This window comes from Rhincodon typus, chromosome 33, assembly GCF_021869965.1.
Source record: "Rhincodon typus isolate 14 chromosome 33, sRhiTyp1.1, whole genome shotgun sequence".
Lineage (NCBI taxonomy): Eukaryota > Metazoa > Chordata > Chondrichthyes > Orectolobiformes > Rhincodontidae > Rhincodon > Rhincodon typus.
The window spans coordinates 19,039,351-19,052,325 of record NC_063364.1 but is presented as its reverse complement, the minus strand read 5'-3'; the positions used below and the strand labels follow the sequence as shown (position 1 = coordinate 19,052,325).

The 12,975-nt window shown below is 41.0% G+C and overlaps 1 protein-coding gene across 3 annotated transcripts in view; it reads right to left on the bottom strand.

The window, feature by feature from the left end:
- fam214a (family with sequence similarity 214 member A) overlaps positions 1–12,975 on the bottom strand; it is a 95,454-nt gene that overhangs the window by 25,876 nt on the left and 56,603 nt on the right. For all 3 annotated transcript variants that reach the window (XR_007265406.1, XM_048615881.1, XM_048615880.1), the window contains exons 4-6: positions 12,629–12,754; positions 6,097–7,705; positions 3,823–3,951 (exon numbers count right to left, since the gene is read on the bottom strand). Coding sequence is in view for 2 of the 3 variants with exons in the window: in XM_048615881.1 (XP_048471838.1) it covers positions 3,823–3,951; positions 6,097–7,705; positions 12,629–12,754 (1,864 nt within the window). In the remaining variant the exon portion in view is untranslated. The remainder of the gene's footprint in view (positions 1–3,822; positions 3,952–6,096; positions 7,706–12,628; positions 12,755–12,975) is intronic.

Genomic DNA, 12,975 nt, shown 5'->3' with positions numbered 1-12,975 from the left:
CTCCCCACCTACACTCACCTTTACTGGCCCCATCCCCATCTCTTTGACCTGTCCGTCTCCTCTCCACCTATCTTCTCCTCTATCCATCTTCTATCCGCCTCCCCCTCTCTCCCGATTTATTTCAGAACCCCCTTCCCCTCCCCCATTTCTGAAGAAGGGTCTAGGCCTGAAACGTCAGCCTTCCTGCTCCTCTGATGCTGCTTGCCCTGCTGTGTTCATCCAGCTCTACACCTTGTTATAGCACATTGAGTCTGCTCAGTCACTCAATGAGATCATATCTGATCTGATAATCCGCAATTCCACTTTCCTGCATTTTCCTTGCATCCCTTGATTCCCTTACTGATTAAAATCCTGTCGGTCTCGTCCTTGAATATAATTAACAACCCAGCCTTGACAGCCCTCTGTGGTTAAGAATTCCAAAGATTCACTGTCCTCTGAGAAATGAAACTCCTCCTCATCTGTCATAAATTCTTAACCTTCTACTCTGAGATTATGCCCTCTAGTCCTACACTGCCCCACAAGGGAAAACAACCTTCCTATATCCACTCTGACAAGTCCCTAAGAATCTTGTATGTTTGAATAAGGTCACCTCTCATTCTTCTATTCTTCAACGAGTACAGGACCAACATTCTCATAAGAGGATCCCTCCGTACCCTGATCAGAATAGATATATAGCAAATAGGAACAGGAATAGACAATTTGGCTCTTCTAGCCTGTTCTACCATTCAACATCATCATGGCTAATTATGCTACTCAGTACTTCGTTCCCGCTTCTGTTCCATACCTACGGATCCATTTAGCCCGAAGAACTATGGCTAACTCCTTCCTGAAAACATTCAATGCTTTGAGCTCAACTGCCTTCTGTGGCAGAGAATTCCACAGGCTTACCACGCTGAGTGAAAACAAGATTTCTCACCTTAGTCCTAAATGGCCTATCCTGCATTCTTAAAATGTGACCCCCTGGTTCTGGATTCCTCAGCCCGAGGGTAAATGCAGGAAGGATGTTCCCAATCTAGTCCTGTTAAAATTTTATTTATACGATATCCCTCCTTTCTTCTAAACTCCAGCAATGAATGCAGTTTACAAAACTCCAGGCTGATGAACCTTCTCTGGACCGCCTCCAAGGCCAGTATATCTTTCTTCAGATCAGGGGCCCAAAACCTTGACAGTATTCCAGCTAAGGTCTGACTTTAGCAAAGCTTCCTTACATTTATACTCAATTCCCTTTGAAATAAAATAAATAAATAAATTTATTATAAATAAATATGAAATAAATATTACATTTGCCTTCTCGATTACCCAACAAACTTGGATGTTAGCTTTTTGTGATTCATGTGCAAGGTTTCCCAAATCCCTCTGCTCTGCAGCTTTTCTCTACTTAAATAACATTCAGCTCCTTTATTCTTCTGGCATAAATGCATAGCCTCACATTTTTCCATTTTATATTCCATCTGCCGAGTTTTTACCCACTCACGTAACCTGCCTATATCCCTGTTTAGATGCTTTGTCGTGCTAACCGTTTCCTCCTATTTTTGTGTCATCCACAAACTTGGTTATAGTACAACAACAACAATCCTGGTTATAGTACATTCACTTTCCTCATCCAAGCTATTAATATATCTTACATAATTGAGGCCCCAGCATTAATCTTTGTGGCATTCCACAACTTACAGGTCCTTTTTAACATCTTTCACTGCTTTCTTTGATTGACTGTTTATCCCTCCATTCTCTAAATCCTAATAACATAGTGCGATCAACATGTATAAAATAGACCCTCACAATCAAGTTGCTAACTAATTCTTGTCAGTTAATTCAGTGCGATTTGTTTTGTTATCAGTTCTCAACACCGTGTTCTCTAAACTTCTCCCAAATATATTTCAGAAATTAATTACCTTTCCTTAGGCTACTTTACTTCTGGGTGATGAAGAAGTAAACCTCTCCTAACATAATCATGTTGTTAAATAAAAACCAAAAGAACTGCGGATGCTATAAATCAGAAACAAAAACAAAAGTTGCAGGAAAAGCTCAGCAGGTCTGGCAGCATCTGTGGAGAAAAAAAAATCAGAATTAACGTCTTGGGTCCAGTGACCCTTCCTCAGTGGGTTTTGAGGAAGGGTCACGGGACCCAAAACGTTAACTCTGATTTTTTTCTTCACAGATGTTGCCTGACATGCTGAGCTTTTCCTGCAACTTCTGTTTTTGTTCATAATCATGTTTTTTTTGTTATCAACTTCCACAATCTGATATTTATGCACTCCATCATTGGTGCCACACCCACCAACTCCACACCTCTGATGATTACAGAATTCTCAGGACATTTGACTTCTTGGAACTATTTTTAGATGTAGATTAAAGACCATCAAATCATTTGTGCTAGTTTGAAGTTGTTAACTATTGGATAGAAGTTTTGTAAAAATCCATTTCTACCACCAGATGTCACAAATGCATTCACTGGTACTAATATGAAGTGTCAGTGATTCAGTACTGCAAGCACTGTTGCGGTAAAGAGACTGGTTTTCAAATATTCTTGGAGCCTGGAAATGGGGACAACTTCAAACACTGCAAGAAAGGCCTGCCAAAAAGTTTTGAAGACCTGTGCTTATAACAGGAGTGCTAGTTTGCAGAACACAAAGAAACTTAAATTTGACAAGTAAGGAAAGGAAATAGCAACATGATGCAATTTTTTCTTAGACAAAAATAAAGTGATGTCAAATGCAAGTAATTTCCAGTGTTTGCTCTGATATAAATTACAATGCCCATATGACTGACAGAAGTTTAGTTTCTGTAACTACTGGTTAGCTGAGCAGTCAGCATCCAACATCTTAGAGGAACAAGTGGTGAACAGTCACACAAGATTAGCAATAAACCTTGAAAAAGATTTCCACTGAAAAAGTGTTACATTAAATAATAATAATTGAACTTTTTGCTGCGCACAATTGCAGTAAATTGCCGATCAAACATGTTAACAGAATTGTCTGAAGAATACAATCATGTAATTTTACCAGGGTCTACCTCTGACCAAGTATCATGCAAATTCATTGACTGCAACAAAATCCGGGCATTCAAAGTGTGCAGGTATGGCTCAAATGAAGTACCAAAATAGATAAGCTTCAACTAGCTGTGTCCTGTAATTGCAATATTATGAGGCTTTACATGATATGGCATAAGATCTAAACAGTCTGAGCTGTTCTTCCTCCAAAGCAATACAATTTTGAAAAATGCAAATCAACTTTTATAAACTTGGAAGAGGCCAGTTTTAATCACGTTCTTTATGGGAAACCTGGGACAGAGTCTAATCTAATTAACAATGTCATCGATGACTTGCAAACAACTTGCATCCGACATCACTGCCGGCAATGCTGCAGGATCTGTGGAATAGTTACATACTTTTAAGTTTATTGATTGTAGCAGGCTAGTGTCATTTGAACAAACTGCAAAACTGTGCACCCAGAGAAGCTCTCAGCAAGAGCACTTGCTGCCTCACCTGCTACATCACGGGCTACCACACTCCTTGAGCAAATTGCAAGCAGATTCCTGAGAGGGGTGGTAAGGAGCGTGGCAAATGAGGTAGCGGGGATGCAGTGAGAAGGGTAGTGTATGGAGCAGCCAGGAATAAACAACAGTGGTCACTCTGCAATGATACCAGCAGCATGGACTTCCTGCTCCAGTGGGTTTGTAGAGGAGACAGCATCAATTACAGTACTTTAAATGACACACTCTTCGAGAAAAATCTATAGTTGTAAATTATATTTATTAAAATTTGTGCATTTAAAGACAGAATATTAAGCCAGTTAAAACAAAGTCAAACCAATATTAACTTACAGGACTTGAAAGCAAGGGTAATCCAGTACACGGGTGAAAAACTTTAGTTGAAACCCCATCTAATGAGCGTCGATTTTGCTTCTTCCAAAAGTTGCCAGAAGGTTTCAAAGGAGATTTTGAAAAGTTCTTCTGCAGGAAAAATGTGCCCATTATGGACTTTAAAAAATTATTTTGAATAAAATATGGTTTATTAGGTTGTCCACAAACTAAACAGAAAGTAATGGATATTTGGAATTTTGAGGTCTCTGAATGGTGGTAAATGACTAACAGCTTTTAAAGACTCTTTCCTTTAAGTAAGGAAAGATTTTCACGGTTGGATGTTACACTTGGCTAATGTATGGTATTGGTCTTTGCCATCCAGTCCTGAATAATTGGATGGCAGTTTCACTTAACACCTTGATAATATTTCAATAAGCCTGTGTACTGCACATTTAATTCCCATTTTAAATTTCACCCCCCACCCGGGAAACTCAGCAGCTAATAATAGGTGGATTCTTGGATCCAGAAATTAAGTATTTTTCCCCTTAACTGCTTCAGTCAGCTTTAATCAATCCCACAGTCTGAGTCACAACCTTGCACTGACCAAACCCTCCTTTTCATCACTAATACTCCCAGCCTCCAATGTCTCCCAGTCCTTGATTATTGGCTCTAGTGGGAGAAAGAGACAAAAAGTGCGCTAATCAGGCTTGCTGTCAATTTTTTCCTGAACACTTGATCGCACATTTGCCCTCAAATAAACTTCAAAGTTAATACTGAAATAACTGTATCTAGTTGGTAACCAGGCATGCCTGATGCTGGCATTGAGTTTTAAAAACTGAAAGACTTGTTTCACACGGTACCATTGATATCCTTCATCTTCATGGTCGATTTTCTTCACAAAGAAATACATGTTCATGTGCAAGGCAAGACATTTAACTACATAGGAACAGTGATGGATAGGAAACTCCCATGGGCTGATGAAACTGCTAAGAAATATTGTGACAGTAAGGTAGTTGTCTTTCATAGCACTCCCATGAGACAGTTTCTGAACTATCCAGATGTTCCCGGTTATTTTCAGCCTACTTTGAAACAGTTGAGTTCTGAATGAAGGTTATGCAAGAGGAATTAATTACCTATGCTGCAATCATTGCACAATTACAATATTCATAAAATGAAATGTGCCAAACAGTAATGCCGGAAAAAAAATCAAATGCAAGCAGCTTAGTACAGTAACAAGAATAACCAAGAATTAATAGAATACATTGAATTAAAATATCACAAAGTAGCACTTTTTTTCTGAAATTAGATTCACAAGTACATATATATATATACACACACATATATATATAAAATCTAAGAAACTATATCACTTAACATGCAAATCAATTCGCCTATCCTAACTTGCAAATGTTTGCATTATTTTGATCCATAACTTCTATGACTGTAATAACCAGCATTTGCTTCTCCCTTACACTTCTTCTTGTACATTCCAGAAACGAGTCAGCAGCAAAGGAAACAGAGGTGGGGTGCTGCATGAGGGAATGTGGGAGGAGGAAAAGTGGTGCAAGGAAGCAAGCCAGCAATGAAGAATGTGATCGAAGTCACAGAAGAAACAAGGAGAAAGCAGTGTGTATTGTGAGTGAAGCAAACCAGTCGTGAAACAAAGTGTGACATGTTGCAGGGTAGTGGGAAGGAATGAAGGTTTAAAAAATGTGGCAATGGTTGTGGGAGAAATGAAGGTGAGTGAGGCAAGCAGGAAGGGACCACGTGCAAAGTCAGGTGAGGTGCAAGGTTATGCAAGGGGAGGGGCAGTGTGCAAAACAGCAAAGGCCCGCAGGGGCAAGGCAGTGAAGGCAACCAGAACAGTATTCTTTCCTTTTTTCCCCCACATATAAAGGATGCCGCTGTATGGGATGTTGCTGTGCTTGAGGTCAAAGGCTCTGACATGGCATCTGGACAGGTGGAAGAAGTAATCCTCACAAATAATCACAACCTTATCACGTACCTAATCGCCCGAATGCCTATGGAAGTGAAAGTTTGCTTGAGTTGCCTCCCAAGCAAATAACAAAAGGCTCCAATTAAGTCTTGTTACTGAAAAAGAATGTGCCATCAGTATTTGGAAGACCGACAAAACTCATTAAACTTAAGTTTGTATATAATTGAAGTTAATACAAGGCAGGAGCATGATGAATATTTTTCTGTAATGTTAACAAATTGCTGCATTCCATGCTAAGTCAAATTAAATTGCTTAAGGATCATTAACTACCAATGGAGAAGAAAGTAAAATGTTCTTACACTATGCACCTGAGATCCTCCAGGCTTTTCTTTACAGTCTCCATTAAGTCTTCTTGGCATAGCCGAATTATGGGTGCATTGTAATGAATCACAACTCTGAATCTGCACATCAGTTTTATCCTGGTCTCCTTTCTTTATTGAACTAACAGTTTCTTTGGCTGCAGGTTGTGTTGTGTCAAAATGACTATCGCTGGAAGTATTCAATTTATTGCATTCGATTTTGGAGCAGGAATACCCAAACTCTCTGCGGTTTGTAGACAATGAACACCAGGGATATGAGCTTTCTGTGCTAGCTGGTTTATTTTTTGCAATGTTTATGACATTCTGAGTACAAATGCTTGAGTCCAAGTTAACAGGATAGGAACAGTCTGATTTTTCTCTATTAAATGAACTTGCATTGTCAAGTTCTGAAACATCATGGTGTGTATCAGGGGTATGTAGATGTAATTTAGAATTTTCTGTACAGTTCACAATGTCCTCATAGAAGGAAACGGGACATAATGACTCTACTCTAGTTTTGTCAATTACAGTGTTGTCAGAGACTGGGCACTTGCAGTTCACTTTACCTGTGTCAAGGGCTTGTGACAGGTCTGAATTATTATGTTTACTTACAGTTCTTTCAGCAGGATATTTTGTTTCAGATGTGCCATTCTTATCTGTAACAGAGTCCACTGGAAATAGTTTTCGTCGTGTCTGTGACCTTGGACAAACTGTTTTATCAATATCAACTTTTACCTTTCTACATAATGTGACTGGGGTATCTTCAGAAGAGGTCCTGCTCTTCTCCACATGTCTGTTTTCCAAGAAACTGCTTTCAGTGCAGGTAGCTGAACTGCAAGGAGTCTCTTTCCCTCGGCTTTTCAGGCTTTCTTCATATGAACTCTGAAGTAGTTTTGCACTAGTTGAACTTGGCTCTTGCACTGCACCAAAATGACTTCCAGCAACATGTGGATTTTGTTCACAATAATTCAGTTGTTGGGCAATTCGTGCGATCACTTCTTCCCTTTCTTGAAGCAAGTTTCCTATCAAAGGGTTAATCTCAACTGAAAGAATAGGAGAAGATGTACTGCTGGTTCCATTGGAATCTGTAGCTGAAAATGACTTTAATGTCTTCATTGTTTGGCTCTCATATGACTGTAGTTTAGTTATTTCAGTAGCATTTGCCCAATTGCAACTCTGAGCCTTTGTCTGCGAATTTCTGATTTCAGGTATTTTATCAGAATCACTTGTTGATGATTTGCCTGGTTCCAAGATCTCAGGAGAAGGAGATTTTCTTGCGTTTACTGCACTTGTTGATAGCAATCCATGGTTTCTGACAGCCGTCAATGTTTGCTTATTATACTTCTGTTGTGCCCCTGGCATACAGTAGTCTTGCTCTTTTGCACTGGTAGGTTGAGAAGCATCCTTTTCTTGACTGGGAATACTTTTCCCATAGAAACTGAGAGTACTATGAATACTGCATGTCAACAATGGGTAAGTAGGCTGCCTGGGCAAGGATAGGACACTCACTCGCAAAGCCAGGTTATGAGAAATATTAGGAACTGGAAAGACATGTTCAACTGGAGGCTGGGTAAAATTTAGCAACATATCTTCATCTGTTGCACTTATTCTGAAGATTAAGCAAAACAAAATTAACAAGTCACATACAAAAATATAATCAGTCAAAAAAAGACTTATGCATTACTATAGCTAACAATGAAACAATCTTGGCTAGAGCAACAAAAGCCAGAGCCTGGAATTTCTAGAAGTGAAAGAAGACAAAATCCAAGCTGCACGTATATCTTGCTTTGGTGGGTGGTGGGAACTGGAGTTGTATTTTCAAAGGTACAACTAATTTAGTGGCTGCTGTTGGCCTTGCCACCCTTTGAAGATAATGTCCCCTTGCTCACCCATTCCAAACAGTTGCTAACACAAACACAGGACCAGCAGCACTGGTAGCAGAGGCTACTGGTAGGGCTGTACTTAGAGAAAGAGCCCACATTAATGGATAAATCCCCTCACAACCAGGTAAGTAATCTAGGGCCAGCACAGACAGTTAGGCAGGCTCTGAGGACAGGAGGCAATGATGCCACAGAATTAGCCACTGCTCCCTGGGGTTCCATTATGGGCTAAAGAGTGTCCAAAAAGAAGACCCTCCTCCTTTCCACAGATCCCAACAGGTGACCATCAAGACTTCACTGGCAATCTCCTAACATGGCAAAGACTAATCCACCAGTGCTTTTACTGCTCCCTTAAAATGCCAGGAGGTATATTTATAAAATCCTTCAATATAAAACAAGTTACTGTTTTTGTCAAAGCCTTTTTGAATTATTTGTACCTGCAATTAGTTTTGTCATGCTATCTGCACTTGGACTTCCACATTCCCCAATATGCTTTTCCCCACTGAACTTCATCTGCCACAATTTTGCCAACATCCTGACTTTCTGGTCCCATCTGCACCATAAACTGTACCACCCTAATTTAGCATTGCTTGAAAACCTAGATATATGGATCTCTATTCCTTAATCCAAGTCACATATTAATACATGTTAAAGCCCAAATGCAGTCCCTGGTGATCAGCACTAATCAAATCCAGCCAATTTCAGCATATCAAACCTTAAGACCTATAAGACATAGGAGAAGAAATTAGGCCATTCAATTACGGCCGATTAGTTTCTCAACCCCATTCTTCCGCTTTCTCCCCGTAACCCTTGATCCCCTTGACAATCAAGAACCTATTTATCTCTGTCTTAAATATACTCATGACCTGGCCTTCACAGCCTTCTGTGGCAGTGAATTCCATAGATTCACACTCTCTGGCTGAAGAAGTTTCTCCTTATCTCTGAACTAAAAGGTATTCCCTTTACTCTAAGGCTGTGCCTTCGGGTCCTGGTCTCTCCTACCAATGGAAACATCCTCCCAGCATTCAGTCTGTCCAGGTCATTCAGTATTCTTTAAGTTTCAATTAGATCCCGCCTCATCCTTCTAAACTCCATCGAGTATAGACCAAGAGTCCTCAAACAATGCTCATATGTTAAGCTTTTCATTCCTAGGACCATTCTCGTGAACCTCTTCTGAACCCGCTTCAGGGTCAGTGCATCTTCCCGAGGTACAGGGCCCAAAACTGCGCAAAATATGCCAAATGTGGCCTGACCAGAGCCTTATAGAGCCTCAGAAGTACATCCCTGCTTTTATATTCAAGACCTCTCAAAATAAATGCCAAAGTTGCATTTGCCTTCCTAACTACTGACTCAACCTGCAAGTTTACCTTGAGAGAATCCTGGTCTAGAACTCCCAAGTCTCTTCGCACTTCAGACTTCTGAATTTTCTCCCCATTTAGAAAATAGTCCATGCTTTTATTCTTCTTACCAAAGTGCATGACCTCACACTTTCCCACGTTGTACTCCATTTGCCACTTCTTACCCACTCTCCTAACCTGTGCAAATCCTTCTGCAGCCTCCCTGCCTCCTCAATACTACCTGTCCCTCCACCTATCTTTGTGTTATCTGCAAATTTAGCCAGAATGCTCTCAGTTCCTGCATCTAGATCATTCATGTATAAAGTGAAAAGTTGTGGTCCTAACACTGACCCTTTTGGAAGACCACTTGTGCCATCCTGAGAAAGACCCTTTTATTCCCACTCTCTGCTTTCTGCCAGAGAGCCAATCTTCTATCCATGCTAGTACCTTGCCTCTAACACCACGGGCCCTTATCTTACTCAGCTGCCTCCCGTGCGGCACCTTGTCAAAGGCCTACATAGAAGTCCAAGTACATAACATCCATTGGTTCTCCTTGGTCTAACCTACTTGTTACTTCCTCAAAAAGAATTCTAACAGATTTGTCAGGCATGACCTCCCCTTGATGAAGCCACACTGACTTTGCCCTATTTTACCAAGCACTTCCAAGTATTCAGAAATCTCATCCTTCACAATGGACTCCAAAATCTTACCCATAACCAAGATTAGGCTAATTGGTCTGTAATTTTCAATCGTTTGCCTTACTCCCTTTCTAAACGGGATGTCACGTTAGTGATTTTCCAGTCTTGTAGACCCTCCTGACTCTAGTGATTCCTGAAAGATCACCACTAATGCCTCCACTATCTCTTCAGCTATCTCCTTAAGAACTCAGGAGTGTAGTCCATCTGGTCCTGGTGATTTATCCACCTTCAGGCCATTCAGTTTTTCTAGCACCTTCTCCTTGGTGATGGCCACCATACTCAGCTCTGCCCCCGACTCTCTTGAATTTTTGGGATATTACACTGTGAAGACTGACGCAAAGTAATTATTCAGTTCCTTTCCCATTTCCTTTTTCCCCCACTATTATCTCTCCAGTGTCATTTTCCAGCAGTCCAATGTCCACTTTGGCCTCTCTTTTGTCCTTTATATATATCTAAAGAGACTCTTACAGTCCTCCTTTATATTACTGGCTAGCTTACCCTCATATTTAATCTTCTCCCCCTCCTTATTTCTTTTTTTGTTGTCCTCTGTTGGTCTTTGTGAGCTTTCCAATCCTCTGGTTTCCCACTGCCCTTCACCATATTATGTGCTTTCTCTTTTGCTTTTAAGCTATCCCTGACTTCCTTCGTCAGCCATGGTTGCCTCTTCGTCCGTACGCCATGCTTTTTTCCTAGGGATGAATTTTTGCTGTGTCTTCTGAATTACTCCTAGAAACTCTTGCCATTGCTGTTCCACAGTCCTTCCTGATGGTCTTCTCTCCCAGTCAATTCTGCCCAGCTCCTCCCCCTTTGCCTCTGTAGTTACCTTTATTCAGCTGTAATACCATTACCTCTGATTCTATCTTCTCCCTCTCAAATTGCAGAGTTAATTCAATCATATTATGATCACCGCCTCCAAAGGGTTCCTTCATCTTAAGCTCCCCTATCAAGTCTGCCTCATTGCACAACACTAAATGCAGTATTCCCTGTTCCCCAGTGGGCACCATCACAAGCTACTCCAAAAAGCCATCTCATAGACATTCCACAAATTCCTTTCCTTGCAAACCACTACCAATATGATTTTTCCAGTCCACCTGCATATTGAAATTCCCCATGATCACCGCAACTTTGCCTTTCCTACACATCTTTTATGTCTCCTGGTATATCTTGCACCCCAGCTCCTGACTACTGTTTGGCGGCCTGTACATAATTCCGACCATGGTTTTTTAACCTCTGCATTTCCTCAACTCTACCCACACAAATTCTATACCATCTGAACCTACTTGATTTCTTACTATTGGTTTAATTTCATTTCTTACTAACAAGGCAACCCCATACCCTCTGTCCACCTGCCTATCTTTTCGATAAGATGTATATCCTGGGATATTCAGCTCCCAATCCTGATCCCCTTGTAGCCATGTCTCCGTGATGCCCACCACGTATATCTGCCAATTTTGATCTGTGCCACAAGCTCATTTACCTTCTTTCTTACACTGCGTGCATTCAGATAGAACACCTTCAGTCCTGTATTAACCGTCTCTCTTCTCATTATCATTCATTTATCCAGTGTGCTTGAAGTTTGATTGCTAACTCTTTCCAAACACTCTGTCGTACTTGTGTCTGTGCTGGAGATTTTAATGATCTCTCCTGAATTCTCCTTTCCCATCATGTTCTTCATATTTTTTCCACACAGCGGAATCTACCCCTACAGATGTTAACCTGCTGCTTTGTTCCCCACTGGGGGAAGTTTTACCCTTCCCTTCCCCACCACTTTCTAGTTTAAAGTCCTGTTGACCAGCCTATTTACCCTTTTTGCTAAAACACTGGTCCCAGCTTGGTTCAGGTAGAGACCGTCCCAGTGGTATGGGTCCCTCCTGTTCCAATACTGATGCCAGTGCCCCATGAAAAGGAGCCCCTCTTTCTGCCACATGTTTACTTTCCTTATTTTTGTGTCCCTGTGCCAATTTGCATGTGGCTCGGGCAGGAGTCCAGAGATTATAACCCTTCAGGGCCTGCTCTTTAATTTCGTTCCTAGCTCCTGATAATCCCTGAACAGGTCTTCTTTCCTAGTCTTGCCTATGTTGTTTGTTCATCTCTTGACAATACTTCCTCCACAAACCCCATGTTTGATAGTGGTGACAGCGCCGAAACAAATCTTCACCTCAACCACCAATCAGCATCGTCGCCACCCTCTGCCGGATGCTCTCGTCTTCACTTGAACTCGGAAGGTGTCTTGCTGAGGTCCTCCTTCTGCTGGTGGTGATTACGCCAATGCAAATCTTTGCCCCAACTGCCAATTAGCATCACCACCGCCCTCTGCTGGATCAGCGTCCTCACTTATCTCCTCACCAATTTTCTCTCTAATTGAATGTGTTACCTCCATTTTCATGCACATTAATTTTGAGGTACAATGTGGAGATTTCTCTCCTTGCCTTGCCCCTTGCTTGTGGATTGGTGTCCTTCAAGCTATATATAAATCAATACAGACAGATTCCTACAATTTTGGGGGTGAACTATAGCTAATTATTTATCATTGATTATCCACGACAAAAAGTTCTTGCTCTTTTTCTTCTTTGAAACACACTATTCTAAAACATGAAAACATTGTTTAGTTACTCACCGGTAAAGAATATTGCGTGGAACAGCACCTTGTGATGCACTCAGCCAAGCACTCAGCTGAGAAAAAAAGACATATGAACGGACAGCTTGTAGAAGACTTCTCTCTTCAATAAAACGATCTCCAGTTCTGAAGATTAAAAATGACAAACTTTAATAATATTGATATAACAAATGTTACGATCCTAGTTGATGATAATACTGGATGAGTCAGATTCCAGAGTGAATCTCTCTGCAGAGATAGTAGGAACTGCAGATGCTGGAGAATCTGAGATAACAAGGTGTAGAGCTGGATGAACACAGCAGGCCAAGCAGCATCAGAGGAGCAGGAAGGCTGACGTTTCTGGCCAC